The following is a 16,984-nucleotide window of genomic DNA, read 5'->3' as shown; positions in this document are numbered from 1 at the left end:
CTGTTCACGAATCACGAAATGATAAACAAAGCTGTGATAGTGGGCGTTGTCACACATTATTTTACTGATAATTCATAGATTAAAAATCTGATAAAGCGGTGCCGTTGTTTCGCGACATTGTACTAGATAAAATTGGAACTAAATTGATAAAAACAACATACAAAACTTCATTCGTGGTGTTGGTGAATCACTTGTTTCGACTCATGTTTTTTACGATTTTGGGTTTAAGACAAAGTATTATCCGATAAAACTTGCGGCAGAATTGACGATTATATGCATATGATTATATTTTAATTCATGAAAATGTTGTATTGCGCACAATAAATTATTTTTAACATGATTCATCGAAGTTTCTTATTGGACCGTAAAGTTAGTGTTGTGTGAAAATGCATAGAAAAACATTGATAACATTATTATTATGTGCAACTGTGAAGTGTCAGTCTAATAAAGACTTATACAATGGACAATTTAAAAATGATTATTACAATGTGAGAACGCAAGAGGCATCTAGGGACCACAGAATACCAAACCCTGGTGACTCAGACTATAGAACGTATGTGTACAATAACCGAAGATATGGAGCGGATCCTTCGAGATATAACCCGTATAACCCTAATATAAACCGGCCTGGAGGATTTCCCTACAATCCTATTGTGACTAATCCCTTGGACGAGCAGTTTAAATTCAATTCAGTATGTATTCATTACCCTTGGGTAAAGTTACATTATTATGTAAAAACAACATTTGAAGTTCTATAATTGTATTATGATTACATATAAATTTATAAATGTTCAAACTGATAAATTTAATTTATCAGTTTTCTCAGAGTAAATTAATTGTTACTTGTGTATTGTAAATCAATGTGTAATGGCTATTATATATTATTAGTAAGAAATTTTTGTACATACTATAAAATGTGCTTGAAATACACTATTCAATATTTGTTTTTTTTTGTGATTTACCATGAATCTCACCAAGCGATTTATCTCCTTAATAACACATTGACAACATACATTTCAAGCAATTTATTTATCAATTAATTTTTGCTTAATTTAGTTATGTCTAAAAAATACAAAAACCGGCCAAGTGCGAGTCGGGCTCGCGCACAAAGGGTTCCGTAGCAGCAAATATAATAAATTACAGTTAAATCAACCTATCTCAAAAACTATAAGAGATACTTTGATCAAACCAAAAATCGTTGAAAGAGTTAATTAGCATGCATCACCTCTATTTTTTTTAGAATTTTATACCCCGTAGTTATAAAAATAGAGGGGGGGGGACATACTTTTTACGACTTTGAGAGCTGATATCTCAAAAACCGTTCACTTTAAGAAAAATGTTTTTTAGAAAACTTTATATCATTTTAAAAGACCTTTCCATTGATACCCCACACGGGTATGTACATCGAAAAAAAAAATTTCATCCCTCAGTTACATGTATGGGGGGCCCCACCCCCAATTCTTTTTTTTACTATTTAGTGTCATATTTTTGTAGCGGTTCATACAACACATATTCCCATCAAATTTCATCACTGTAGTACTTATAGTTTCCGAGTAAATCGGCTGTGACAGACGGACAGACGGACAGACGGACATGACGAAACTATAAGGGTTCCGTTTTTGCCATTTTGGCTACGGAACCCTAAAAAAGCACAATAACACTATCAATGACCAAATTGCTTCTAGAATCGAGACCCCAATAATCCAGATGCATTATTCCCCGGAGTTCTTGGTGGGTGGAGAGAGGATCTGCAAGGGAAAGAGAGGCGAGACTCAAGGCAGCTGAAGAGAGACATCTTCGTTAACACTAATTATGGACAGGTGCAGGGGTTTAAGGTAAGTTTATTGTTGCGTTATGAATTGCTTTAAATACTTTTATATTATGTATACCTAATTCAAAAAACTCAAGTACACAAAATTTAAAACTAATACCACTATAGGTGGCAAGTAGTGCTGGGTGTATTTTGGAGAAGCTGCACATGCTTTCTGTTGCACCTGTATTAAAAGTATTGCTCAGAAACCTTATATTTTACTTTGGGGCCAGGTTTGGGCCAGTGTTAATTAAATTTGCCTCACACTAACTGCTTTTGTGACTTTTTTACAATATTTAATGAAAGGTGTTATTTTTTTTTAGATAAAAATAAATAAAAACAATCAGTCGTCAGACTGAGTAGATACATTATAGTCTTACATATACTTTAATATGTAACAATCTTTCAGGTATACCTTTACGACAATCCAGATCCAGATTCAGGGTATCGACCGTGGTTGACACCTGTGGAGAGAATACAGGGGGAAGTGTCTGTGTTCCTGGGGATACCCTACGCTCGACCACCTGTGTTGGAAGGCAGGTTTAAGGTAATTTAATGGGAAATCATTATTTTGTCGCTATTAGTAAGTAGTTTTCTAAACATTATTTTATTTATTGATGTGGCTTTTTTTTTCAAAATAAAAAATAAGCACAAACTTACAAAAATTTTAAAGAGTGTAAACCATACATGAGGAATTGATACTTAATATCTTATACCAACACGTATCTAAAGCTTAGTGCAAACCATATAATATGAGGAATTGATAATATATTTTACTGAAATGTATTTAAAACTTTAAAAGCACATATTTGTAGATGTATAAGCCATTTATAAGGAGAATGGAAACACACATTAATTTTATTTATAGGTATATAATTAAAATGGGACATTTTTTTGTCTGTTTTGATCTCCATTTGATACTTAAAGCATATGAAACATTACAGCCTCCCCGTCAACACCCCGGCTGGCAACTAATTCAAGCGGTAGACTGGGGCCCGGCTTGCCCGCAGCCAGTCAGGTTCACAGGCGCTACCAAGGGAGTGCGGGATATGGACGAAGACTGTCTCTACTTGAATGTGTTCTCGCCTAATGTGAGTTTTTTGTCATTTTTTGTGGTTAAATTGTGATTGCGATACAAATGGTTGAGTAATGTGTGTGTATATTTAAATTTTAATGAATTTTGGCTAGAATTCTTATATTTTCATAAAGAAACGAACGAGTACTACCGTACGCTTCTGCGACACTTTTTACCCCGCACTACCACCTTGTGGAATAGTCTTACCCCCTTTTGTATTCCCGCCCGTGTATCACTTGAATACCTTTAAAAAGGGAGCCTACATCCATCTTCGACAGTCGGTAACAGCCTCACAAAGGTAACTTTGTGAGTGCTCATGGGCGGTGGTAATCACTTCATTAGGTGATCCACCTGCTCAGTTACCTGCTCTTTTATAAAAAAAGAAAGAGGTTCACAAGGACTATTAAAAGGTAGCGCTATATGGACGAACATGGGAACATTTATTGGCTGATGATGATGATGCATTCCCGCCTAATGATATATTATTTAGAAATTTTTACGTATTATATACAAATCCACAAATATATTTTATTAATTAATGTATTCAAAAGGAATATTGATCACCACAAACATAATAAATATTGTCTATCATTATGCGGCAATATTTAAATCACTATAATTAATTGGGGACACATTTCAACAAATCCCGAACAATTGAGACAAACGAAATCGCAAAGTTAATTACAATCACGGGTCATTAACCCCCCACTCATTGGACGATTAATTCACTGAATGAGTTAAATGATTCATAATTACTTCATTGTTCGTTATTGTAGGCCTTAAACTAACGTGATCTTGCAATTATATGCGGCAATTTGGACGTCAAAGGGTTTTAATTGCTTATTTATTCGGGAACTTGAGGCTTATTATAGCAATGCGGTAAATGGTAGAAGAGTTTAGTAGCTTTAAGAAATTATCTTTATCATAATTCAATACAATTCACTACATATAAAATAGCGACATGCTGTCTTTGAAATGTTTTTATGGCCAAATTTAGACTAACATGTTGACTTCATTTAGAAACAAGTGTATGTACTTACTTGTAGGTTCTGGCTGTTTTAAATATATATTTATAAAACCTTGAATTATTATATCAATAGCATGTTGGCTTCATTTAGAAACAAATACTTATATGAATAGCTATAACAATGTATTGCTTATGAATATGGAATTGATATGGGATATTGTTTCGTACAATCAAAAATTATAGTCGGGCAAATTAACATACAAATTAAGCGCACTATAAACATGATACTAATAATTAAAATTCAAAATTCCTTAAGAAACTAAGTACAGCTTAGTTTTTTACTGTATTCAAAATAATTTGTGGCCCATTACCGTAAACCCTTAATAAGTTTTAGGTTTATACTCTGTTTATTTATTTATTTATTTATTTACACACACCCATAGAACTAACTATCATTACAGGTTAACCTAATTCGACAGAGTTCTTTTATAAATTAAGAAAAACAAACATATCTCATAAAAATATAAAAATAAACACGTTGTAACACAAGAATAGCCTATTAAGCCTCAATAATTCATAAACTTAACATTTCTGCTGATAGCATAATATATTTAGTAGTACCTTTGAAAATTCGCTCAAACTACAAGAAAACACATCTATTATATTGTGCAATTCGTTAATTGTACGAAATGCACAAATAACAGGCGATTTGGCTAAAAGATTAGTTCTCGCTACTGGTACATACAGTATATTGGGTAAGATTCTTTTTTCTAAATAGTGGTCTGGAACCTTTAAATACATTTCCTTTAATATTCCGGGATTGTATTCTTTGCCCCTTAAAACCCCCACCAAGTATGCCACCAGCTTAAATTCGCGCCTTACCCTTAACTCATTGTACCCCACCATGCCCAGTACAAACAGTGTGGGATACATTAGGGGATAGAAGGGATATACGCCATAAAGCTTCATGTACAGGTGGCGCATGAATTTATTTTGTACTCTTTCCAACATAACCGTGTACTTTGCTTCGTGCGGTGCCCATATGACCGCACTGTGTTCCAAATAGCTTCTGACAAGACTATTGTATAAGGTTTTGACTACCGTTATGTTGGTGAACCCCTGTGACTGCCTGAGTACAAAACCTAATTTTCTATACGCTTTTTTACAAATTTGCGTAATATGTGCTCGAAACGAAAGGTCAGCCGTGAGATTCAACCCCAAATCCCGTACTTCTGTAACTCTTCGTATCGGCGCCGCATCCACTATGTACTCATAATTTAAAGGTACCCGTGCGCGAGTAAAACTAATGATGGAACATTTACTTACATTAAAATACAACTTGTTCCGATGACTCCACTCCACTATACTATCTATATCCTGCTGGAGCCTTTCGCTATCCATTTTATCCCTTACCTCGAGCAGCAATTTAAGATCATCTGCAAATAATAAACATACTCCATGCTTGATGACCTGCGGCAGATCGTTTATCATTATTATGAATTCGAGAGGGCCCAAATTACTACCCTGGCTTACTCCCGATAGGGTGTAATATGAGTCAGATAAACAACCCTTGTAATCAACATACTGCTGTCTATCCTTTAAGTAACTACTAAAAAATTTTAAAAGATGCGGTGTACATCCCAATAAAGCCAGCTTATTCAATAAAATATCATTATCGACAGTGTCAAATGCTTTTCTAAAATCAAAGTAGGCAACATCCACCTGATGACCAGAATCTACTGCAGGCACAACATTTGACATGAAATTTAGAAGATTAGTAGTAGTACTACGACCAGGCCAAAATCCATGTTGGGCATCAGATATCAGACTACTAATTTGCTTCTGCATGGCACGATATATTGCAGCTTCAAATACTTTAGCCGGTGTCGATAAAACAGCCACTGGTCTGTAGCCACTGATATCCGATTTAACCTTTCCCTTAGGAACTGGAATGACTCTAGTAACCTTCCATTGAGCCGGAAAGGTCTCGAGTCGCATGCAAGTGTTAAAAATATATTGCAAAGGCTTCGCTAGTATCCCACTACAATCTCTAAAAAGAAACGCCGGTATCCCATCGGGACCCGCCGATCGTTTTGGCTTAAGAGACGCTAGTGCTTCTTTTACATCCTTTAAACTAAACGCATCAATATGTACTCTAGTGCTGGCGTACTCTTCTCCTGAGGCGCACTTTACTGCCATATTTACATTTAACTGGGGTGGCTCACTTGTGTAAACAGATCTAAAGAATGCTGCAAACTCTCTGGCACATTCCACATTCGTCAAAATATTACCATTTTTTAAAATAACCTCCTCCCTAGCACAACTCGATATCGATTTACAATAACTCCAGAAAGATTTTGGATCATGTCCAAATTGATTCTGTATTTTAATTAGATAATTTTTATACGCAGTGTCTATTGACTTTTTAATTCGCGATCTACAACACGAGAATTCCTGGTAATCGCTATCTTTTTTGGATTCCTTATATCTCTTATGAAGACTAGCTTTCAGTTTTAAATCCTTTATTATGCTATTCGTATACCACGAGGGATATGAGCGTGCCGTAGCAGATCTATGTTTTCTCCTCGGAACACATTCTTCAAAGATATTATTTATAACAGTATAGAAATACGAAATTATTTCGTCCACGTCCTTGGTCGCGTACAGGGCACTCCAATCAACTTCTGCAAGTTTAGAATAAAGTGCGTGATAATTTGCCTTATAGAAATTCCATTCTTTAATCCATCCATTCCGTTTTTTTAATCCATGACGTGACGGTATTGCGCTGACGCGACCTTTAAATTTTACTCTCAACGCGCGTAAAGAAGTTTCACTTCAAAACGATATTCATCATTTTAATTTATTTTTATTCATTATTTGTTTTCGCAGACGGAAGCGGGTGCGACAGCTCAAAAGTACCCAGTAATGGTGTACATTCATGGCGGCCAGTTTACCTCGGGAGCGTCTAACCTGTTCCCAGCTCATATGCTAGCTGCGTTTTATAATGTTGTTATTGTTTCTTTTAATTATCGGCTGGGGGCTTTGGGTGAGTTGATTTGTTGTAAGTTTTTATTAAAGTGAAATTTTTATAACATCGTCTCAAACTATTTGGTCTGTGTAGCGCATGTCGCGTGTATCGCAGCCGACCGTCACGCGACATGCGCTACACAAAGCAGTGTTCGGAACCGTTCGAACAGTTTCACTTTTACCGTGGTTTCATAAAACCACACAACATTTTTGTATGTTAAGTTACAAGTGACAAAACTCAATTGAAATATAATCAATGCTAATCAGTAGCGATTTATCCTTCTAATGTGTTTATAATTATTAAAATTAGTCAACTGTTTGGGTAATGGACAAACAAACAAATCTTTATTTGTAGTATTAGTTTAATAATTTATTAATTTCAGTTATGCTACGATACAACTCGATTTTTAGAAAAAAATCGACAGATACCTGCTTGTTTTATTTTTTTCTTAATTTATACTTACCTTCAATTTTCACCAAAATTACTAATCATATTAATTCCCACTTCCAGGTTTCCTATCAACAGCGGACGAGAACTCGCCCGGCAACTACGGTATCCTGGACCAAGCGATGGCCCTCCGCTGGGTCAGAGACAACATAGCCCCTTTCAATGGAGACAGCGAGTCTATCACATTGTTTGGACCGGGGGCTGGGGCTGCGTCAGCTGGACTACTGGCTGTGGCACCGCAGACTAGAGATATTGTGACTAAGATCATTGCACAGGTATGGGCAAGGAGATTTTGATGATCTGTTAGCAGAGTGCTGCTTATGTTAGGTGCAATAAAGACAGGTTTATGGCATTACTAGCTGTGCTCCGCGGTTTATGGCATTGCTCCGCTCCTGTTGGTCTTAGCGTGATGATATATAGCCTTCCTCGTTAAATGGGCTATCTAACACCGAAAGAATTTATATATCATCACGCTTGGACCAATAGAAGCAGAGCCAAGTGGGTGAAAGCACGGGGCGCAGCTAGTGTTCTGTATGTCTATTTAAAATATTTTTGTATAATTTAAAAAAAACGCCTGCTTGACATATTATTACGTCTTTAAAAATAAAAATTACAAAATCCCCAAACCTTTACAGAGTGGATCAGCATTAGCCGACTGGGCGTTAATCGAAGACAAATTTCGGGTTCAGAACACGTCACTCGTCTTTGGTAGGCTGCTGGGTTGTCCGATAGACTCCTCGTGGAAGTTGGTCAACTGTCTCCGTCAAGGCAGGAGCTTCCATGAGCTGGGGAATGCGGAGTTTCAGGTAGCTTATCTTCTAGGGTTGTTGAAAATTCATAATATTAATGTTAACTATATTCATTTGTGTTAATCAATTGCGCTTTTATAGCAAAAAAAAGAATACATAGAATAACGTGCATATTCGTACACGCACATAATACATTTACCCCCATAAACATTTACACGAATAAAGTGTAACGTACACTTCGTACATCCGAAAAATAATATTAAACTTTTTTTATGTATTGATTAAATTTTTTAACAATACTTATCCAATTATTTCGATGGATATATTCATAGCCCTATTATATCGATTTTTTTTTGTATTCCCACTAAAAATAATATTTATAATTCACTAACTATCAATAATTGACCCATTTTGTGTGAAAAAAAAAATCCGAATTGCAGCCGCAAGTGGGCTTCATACCCTGGGGTCCCGTCCTGGAGAACAACTTTACGTTCCCCGGTGACGGCTGGTACGAGGGCTGGCGCGAGAGGGACTGGCACCTGCTGCGGAACACCCCCGAGGAGCTGATCTCCAGGCGGCTGTTCAACCCGGCACTGCGGTACATGACCGGAGTTACCACGCAAGAGGCGGCATATTATTTGTGTGAGTGGAGGAAGAGATATAATAATTTATTGGTCTTGGTATTAAATTAATTAGTAAATAAAAGAATTGCCTAGTCAATTGCACTGACTGCGCATGGTGTTATTTAAATCAATATTGCAAATGCCCAGAACCTTTTATATGTCATTAATATGCAAAATTTACCGTTTGGCCAAACATTCAATACTTTTTGGTGCAGTATCATATGTATTTTCACGCATGTATTATAGTAACATACACTATTATTGCAGACAACAACCACTCCCTGGCCCCGGACTACGAAATAACCGAACAGTGGTTCGACCAGAAGGTCCGAGAACTAGTTCTCCGCTACAACTACACGCTGAACCCGCGCGGCGTGTACGACGCGGTGCGATACATGTACACCTACCACCCCGACCCGCACAACGCGAGCGCGATACGCGACCAGTACGTGCACGTGAGTATCTGACACGTTGTGACACGTATAACACGTCATGGGACTCGCTACATGTACACCTACCACCCCGACCCGCACAACGCGAGCGCGATACGCGACCAGTACGTGCACGTGAGTATCTGACACGTTGTGACACGTATAACACGTCATGGGACTCGCTACATGTACACCTACCACCCCGACCCGCACAACGCGAGCGCGATACGCGACCAGTACGTGCACGTGAGTATCTGACATGTTGTGACACGTATAACACGTCATGGGACTCGCTACATGTACACCTACCACCCCGACCCGCACAACGCGAGCGCGATACGCGACCAGTACGTGCACGTGAGTATCTGACACGTTGTGACACGTATAACACGTTATGGGACTCGCTCCATGTACACGCTGAACCCGCGCGGCGTGCACGACGCGTGTACGGCGTGTACGGTGCGCTACGTTATATACATGAGTTTATGACACGTATTTTGCGAAAAAATACATGCTTTTTATTTAGGCTAACCCATATAACGCTAATTTAATCATATAATAAATGTTTTGCGGTTTTTTCACGCATTTTACACTCGATACAGTCAGTACACATAATATGTGACGGGTGTTGTACGCTTTTTGCGAAAAAAACTTTTTTTTTCACGTATTCCTTAAATAATTTATGTGTCACAGTAACTAACATGACTACGTAGAATATTAGCTCTATACGACTATACGCGATCATAACGTGTATATATAGAGTACTTTGTTCGTTTATCATTAAATTTGTATGATGAAAAATAAATTTTAGCGAAGAATATGAACCCCTCCAATTATATGGCATGTTAATAAACATTTTCGAAAATGGGAGCATATCACGGGTCACAATATTTTCAGTTCAATCAATCACTTCACTTTAAGATACAAGTCTTCCTGTAAATGTAACATTTTAATACAATGAACAATGATTCTGACCATGTTGATTAAAATTTAAAAGACATAATGTTCGTTTTAGTTGTAATACATATTGTGGTAAATATGCAATCAACAAAAATAAACCAAAAAATAAAATAAAATAACATTCTGACAGCGGTGGGATTCGAACCCACGCCCTTTCGGACTGGTGCCTAAAACCAGCGCCTTAGACCGCTCGGCCACGCTGCCTGATGGCGGAGTCGTTAGATTTAGCGACAACACTAAAATTACACAATGACTAAGTGTCAAAAGAGATCCTACACGCTAAGTACTTAATTTTTTCTTTGACAAATTATTTTGTTTTATAATTTATATAACTATACTAGTGTACACACGTAAGAAGTGAAACTTCTTTATGACCTTATTTTTCAAAAAAATAATTTACATACTATATGCAACTTTACAGAAATACGTCGAATCATGCGTGGTAGGGATAAGAAAAAGATGGCGCGTAACGGAAAAATGTCACGCGTAACGAAAAAATGTTACACTAAATTTTTTTCCAACCCCGATAAAGAAGTTTCACTTCAAATATGCTCATCTATACTAATATTATAAAGAGGAAAAGTTTGTAAGTATGTATGTATGTATGTATAGTTTTCACGCATAAACTACTGGACCGATTTCAAAAATTCTTTCACCATGAGAAAGCTGCATCTTCACTGAGCAACATAGGCTATATTGCATTTTGAAAAAAAATAGAGATCCTCACCAAAAATGCAATAATGTAACCCAAGGTGTAAAAAATCCTCAATAAAAGTTCTGTCATCGCGTGCGCTGCGGAATCTATGGAAGATAGAACAAAAAAATGTTCTACGGTATTATAGAATGGATCAATATCTACAAGAAAATCCGCGATACCATATGTCTATCTTCAGTAGTTATGTTACTACAACAACTTTTTTACGTTTTCAAAGTAAATAGAAGTGCCGACAGTAATCAAACCATGTTATCCATACACATATATTAATCCTTATCCCATTAAATGATGTTTTACTATAGACTGTTTCAATACCAGCAAAATACTTTTTAAATGAAAAGAATTGGATATTCCATTCAAAAGATATAACGAATTTTTAAAAGTGTCAATCTACAGAAAATAGTAGACCGTATACTGTTCGAGCAGGCCGTAGTTCGGGACGGGGTAAAGGTGATTTTTATGTGATTAAAAATTAAACCTATTATAGTCCGACCTATAGTAGACTTTTCACTGTCACGATATCTTTGCGGGTGAAACCGCAGGGCATTGCTAGTAAGTAATAAGTTGAGGTTGCCTTACCTGGCCTTATTCTATCATATTAAAATTTAGGAACATAGTTAAAACATTTTGTTCCAGAAATCATCTCAATAATAATTAAATAACGTAGAGAAAAATGCTATATGAACAAGTAACTTAGTTCAGTGAAAATAGATGTCGCTATACGCAATTGAGTCGAGTTGAATCGCGCTAGTGAAATTTTTTGTTGTATACTGATATAATTTTTGAATGGAAAGACATGACATGGGACCCGGAGGATGACATGGACAGCTTCCTTTGATAATGTAATTTTTGAAAAATCTGACAGTTAGTCAGATTTGTATATAATGTAGTGGAAGTTGATTATAATGACTCCGAAGCTGAAGGGATTATCATACACGCCAAACTGAGAGAAAAAAGAGGCCGCCATAGCCCATAGGTAGAAAATAAACAATCCTGCTGTTTTTGTAACTAGGTAGTAGGTACATATTTATTTTATTACTAGCTGTGCCCGCGACTTCGTCCGCGTGGAATAGTGACTGCATACTTAGTAGTTACTACTTACTTCTTAACTTTTATTGAATAATATACATACCATAAATAATTAAAAGAACTGTTAGTAAAATTTATTACTTACATAAAAAAAATATCCTTAATAATTTTAAAGTTTGTCTGTCTGTCAAGACCCTTTTTCTCAGGAACGCATGAAATTCAAGCTGAAATTTATATCGAATACTTAAATCTAGGGTCTATCGTAGGTCTTCATCTATCTTCTATAATATAAAAATGAATCCCAAAATGTGTTGGTAAGCGCATAACTAGAGAACGGCTGAACCGATTTCGTTAATTCTTTTTTTATTATATTCCTTGAAGTACGAGAATGGTTCTTATGTAGAGAAAACGTAATAATGTACCACGGGCGAAGCCGGGGTGGACCGCTAGTATGTATTAATCCCTCAGTCCCGGAATCACAGACACAATAGAAAATCTATTGTGTCGCGGCCCGATCGGGCCGCTCGGTGGTCAATGGGTTAAATATGGTTGGTGGTATCTGCAAAGTTTTATGTGTTATTTATTGACTCCTTAGAATTATAATAACTAGTCATTAGGCAATAAATTAGTCGGGAAGTACAAATAAAACAAACATTTATACATCACTAGCTTTCCGCCCGCGGCTTCGCCCGCGCAGTCAAAGAAAAACCCGCATAGTTCCCGTTCCCTTGGGATTTCCGGGTTTGCGTCATTTTCCCGGGATAAAAAGTAGCCTATGTCCTTTCTCGGGTATCAAAATATCTCCATACCTTTGAACTGAAAATTGGTTCAGTAGTTTAGGCGTGATTGAGTAACAGATAGACCGAGTTACTTTCGCATTTATAATATTAGTATGGATTTTTATGTAATTAGATCAGTACTATTTTCTCTAAAAATCTTTGAAAAGGCCTTTTGTTATAATATTAATTATATTGCTCAGGCAAAAATATACTTAGAAAATTTTCATTGACTTATGTTAGTCAATAAATAGTCTACCTTTCCTTCTAACAACATTTGCTGTTATAGGTATATTTTTTCAATATTAACTTTATTATATCTTCATACTTCATAAATTCGTATCAAGATACCACTGCATTATGTACTTATATTAATTAGCGGGTTCCAGATGTAACCCAATTTGGCGCTCTTTAAATTCATTAATTATAATGTAAATCTATTGAGTCTTGATTTCTAGAACAATATTTTAAAATGAACTCTCAATACGCAATCGTTTTTTATAACATAGGTACATGGAAGATATGTGACCTACAGTAATATGTATTTTAAGTCTGTACAAAGGCTAATAACAAGATATTTGATTTGTTTCCGCTTCGGCTTGTACATAATAACTCTCATCTATACTAATATTATAAAGCTGAAGAGTTTGTTTGTTTGTTTGAACGCGCTAATCTCGGTCCGATTTGAAAAATTCTTTCGGTGTTAGATAGCTCATTTATCGAGGAAGGCTATAGGATATATATCATCACGCTACGATCAACGGGAGAGAAGTCACGGGGGTGAAACCGCGCGGAGCAGCTAGTAAGTTGTTTAAAACAAGTATGGCTTCTAAATAAACAACTAACATCTAAATTTCTCCCCAGCTCCTCTCAGACTTCCTATACCGAGCACCAACAGACAAAATGGTGAAACTCCTCCTGGAACAAAAGGTCCCAGTCTACATGTACGTGATGAATACAACAGTGGAAGCGTTCCGATGGCCGCAATGGAGACAATACTCACATAATGTGGAACATTATCTCCTAGCTGGTGCACCGTTTATGGACCCTGAGTTCTTCCCCACAAGGCACAGAATCGAACGGCAAGCTTGGACGCCGAATGATAGGAACATGAGTCATTTCTTTATGAAGGCGTACGCGGATTTTGCGAGATATGGGTAAGTTGGAAAGTGTGAAGTAAAGATTTAAGCGCGTCACACACGGTGAAGATACTATAATATTTTATCTTAAGATATTGTTATATTTTATATTACAGTATCTTAAGGGTGCGTATAAAGCAAAATTACCAATCTTCTATTAGATGATACGTGTAATATTCAAGACCAAATCTAAAAAATAAAATATATATCAAACTAGATGATATGTTCAACGATTCTGTTTAATCAAAAACATAAAATATTAAAATTTACTCGATAAAAAAATCGTTGAACATATCATCTAGTTTGATATATATTTTATTTTTTAGATTTGGTCTTGCATATTACACGTATCATCTAATAGAAGATTGGTTATTTTGCTTTATGCGCCCCCTTAACGCATCCGGTATCAGCGTTCGGACCATCATTTTTCTTTTTGTCATTGCGTACTAAGACCCCTGTAGAACCGCCATCCTGTTACAAATGACGCGAAATTTTGTGGGTCATTTGTAACAGGATGGCGGTTCTACAGGGGTCTTAGTACGCAATGACAAAAAGAAAAATGATGGTCCGAACGCTGATACCGGATGCGTTAAGTTACTGTAATCTATCTATACATATAATAAATCTGTAGAAGGGTCAATTCTGTACATTGAAAATATTGAAAAAATAAATAGCAGGGGGTGTTACTGGGTCGATACCAAACCCAAATATGTGATTAAAAAAATTTTTGTCTATCTGTCTGTCTGTATGTGAAGACATCACGTGAAAACTACCGGTTCGATTTCGATGAAACTTGGTATAATTATACCTTATTATCCTGGGCGTAAAATAGGATACTTTTTATCCTGGAAAAATACGTAGAAAAAAATTAATCTTAATTTTTCAGTTTTATCCATAGACGTTGTTCTGTAGAACCGCGAACACACGTTGCGTATAGGCCTAGCCGTATTTGGGTCCAATAGATATTTATAAGATGTCATTGTCAGAGTTACTCAAAATGGAGAAATAATCCATCCACACAAAGACCGACATCCGCGCGGACGGAGTCGCGGGTGGAAGCTAGTATAAAATATAACAGTATCTTAAGATAAAATATTATAGTATCTTCACCGTGTGTGACGCGCTTAAATTATATATGGATTTTAATGTTTTTAGAACCTGTAATTGAATGAAAAACAATAAAAATAATATGACATCGTGTATGTAATTTAAGCAATTTGATAAAATTCAAAATTATAAATTAAATAAAATAATAATTTATTCAGTATCGAAAAATCAGCTTATTTTTAAATTTTGTCGTATTTTCAAATGTTATTTTACATAATATAAGAGTTGTTAAGGAATGAGGCGGTTGGAATGATGTTTGAATGCAATTTGTACAAGAATAATTATGATTAACCAGTGTAGCCATTCAACAACTTATTATATTTCTTATTTAACTGGTTATATAGATATTTTATAGTTAAATGCTATCTCAGAACATCTAACCCATAGACTATATACTTAATACAGAGATAGATGCGCATCTCTAGGTACGAAAAAAGGGGTGTTGGTTGACGCCCGGGACCAACAGAGGGCGCTTTTAGTTCAAAAAAAATCCGGCAGGTAGCGTTAGTGTCCTTTTCTCTATTATGGTACTGAAAATAGTAAACTTAGGAATTTCATTAAATGAAAGAAATATTAATTAAAAACATTTATTGCTTCAAACACATAATTATTTATACCGTATACATCACTAAACAAACCAATGTTTGGTCACAAAGTATTGGAGTATTCTTAAAAACGAAACTTATTTTTAGCAAAATCATAAATAGCAGGTTTTATGTTATAATGAATCAACTATAATTTAAGTACTTTTTCATTTTTTTTAAAATAAACTTTTAGAGTTTATTTTAAAGCCTGAATCAATGATTATTTGTTGATAATTGATATTTATGATTTTCTTCTTTTTAAATAAAACTCTAAAGCCTGTTGTTTAACCTGGTCATTCTTATCAAATTTTGATAGCTTTCCGTTTATTATTCTATTTACTCCCTTACACCAACTGTGAATAATTAAATTAATCGCGAGATTATTAATAAAATCAATCAATTCATCTTTATGTTTTTTACACGAAATAACTTGATAATTACATGCACAATTCAACATCAGCTTTATTTTTTTCTTAATAAATTTTGATTCAGGACAATCACGTAAACATGCAACAGTTATATAAAAAATATCTGTCATTAAAGTAATGAAGTTTACACTTGGGTGAAATAAAGATTTTTTGGTATAATCAATTTCGTAATTAAAAGAATGCAAATCAACTTCTGATCTACATAAATCATGCATGCAATATTTGCAATTCCTAAAAATCTTTGTTTTGCATTTCTTAATTACATACCCAATAACATACTTTTTTGCCTCGGCATACACCAGTTTATCATTATTTTTTATTTGACCCATCACATTCAATAAGCCATCAATATCACATGCAAAATCATCATTATTTGAATCAATACATTTTTTATCATTTAATAGATTCGCCATTGATTTGAATGCATTATTATCATCATTTTCACAATTGGCTCGCGGGGAGTGCGATGAGTTAAAATTATTAATTATCAATGTTTTAAATGCATTACAAAATTGATTGCAGGAAGGATTTACATTTCTAATTCCATTACTTCTAATACCACTAAAGAAATTTTCTAAAGGATCTTGATTAAAACTTCGGGTTGTTAAACTTTTGATATCATGCTCAGTACTCAAATAATGCCATAATTCTATAAATGTTTTTATATTTTTTTACCCAATTTTTCACAGAAGGAATTGATTCATACTTTATTGATTGAATTCCATTTTTTCTAACTACTGATTTGAATTTAATTGATTCTAAAATCGGAATCAAATCATCCCACAATTTGAAGTGAAGGGAGTTATTTTTTAAGCATTGCTTGTACTGCTTTTCTGACAATTTGTAAGAATGACCATTAAATGTGTCAAACAATTTATCGAAAATTAAAAGAAAATCTGCAGTCCCCTTGCATTCTTCTGGAAGCACATTATGTCCTGAAAAAAAAAAAAACAATATTTAATAAACTGTCAATATGACTAAGGTGCCTATAAAATCGTTTTTGCTATAATCATAGTTATTTTCACATTATCATATTAATTTATTTTGTGTAAGTAATTCATCTGTAGTGAGGTATTGCTTAGTACATTGTAAATAATGAAAGATATAATCAGGTTA

At 35.2% G+C, this 16,984-nt stretch overlaps 1 protein-coding gene and 1 non-coding gene across 3 annotated transcripts in view; one reads left to right on the top strand and one right to left on the bottom strand.

Moving 5' to 3' along the window:
- Window positions 1-9: 9 nt before the first annotated feature.
- Gli (carboxyl ester lipase-like protein Gli) overlaps window positions 10-16,984 on the top strand; it is a 31,719-nt gene continuing 14,744 nt past the window's right edge. For both annotated transcript variants that reach the window (XM_090103202.1, XM_090103203.1), the window contains exons 1-10: window positions 10-692; window positions 1,686-1,835; window positions 2,220-2,357; window positions 2,755-2,901; window positions 6,742-6,898; window positions 7,391-7,602; window positions 7,963-8,133; window positions 8,517-8,718; window positions 8,967-9,154; window positions 13,475-13,767. In XM_090103202.1, coding sequence (XP_089959328.1) covers window positions 387-692; window positions 1,686-1,835; window positions 2,220-2,357; window positions 2,755-2,901; window positions 6,742-6,898; window positions 7,391-7,602; window positions 7,963-8,133; window positions 8,517-8,718; window positions 8,967-9,154; window positions 13,475-13,767 — 1,964 coding nt within the window. In that variant the 5' untranslated portion in view covers window positions 10-386. The remainder of the gene's footprint in view (window positions 693-1,685; window positions 1,836-2,219; window positions 2,358-2,754; window positions 2,902-6,741; window positions 6,899-7,390; window positions 7,603-7,962; window positions 8,134-8,516; window positions 8,719-8,966; window positions 9,155-13,474; window positions 13,768-16,984) is intronic.
- On the bottom strand, window positions 10,215-10,294 carry TRNAL-UAG (transfer RNA leucine (anticodon UAG)). The gene has a single exon. It is a non-coding gene; the product is annotated as a tRNA-Leu (tRNA).

This window comes from Colias eurytheme, chromosome 6 (assembly GCF_061535395.1).
Source record: "Colias eurytheme isolate Ceu_HAF_F1 chromosome 6, ilColEury1 Martin Lab GWU primary, whole genome shotgun sequence".
NCBI classification, from domain to species: Eukaryota; Metazoa; Arthropoda; class Insecta; order Lepidoptera; family Pieridae; genus Colias; species Colias eurytheme.
This window is presented reverse-complemented; position numbering and strand designations above follow the sequence as displayed.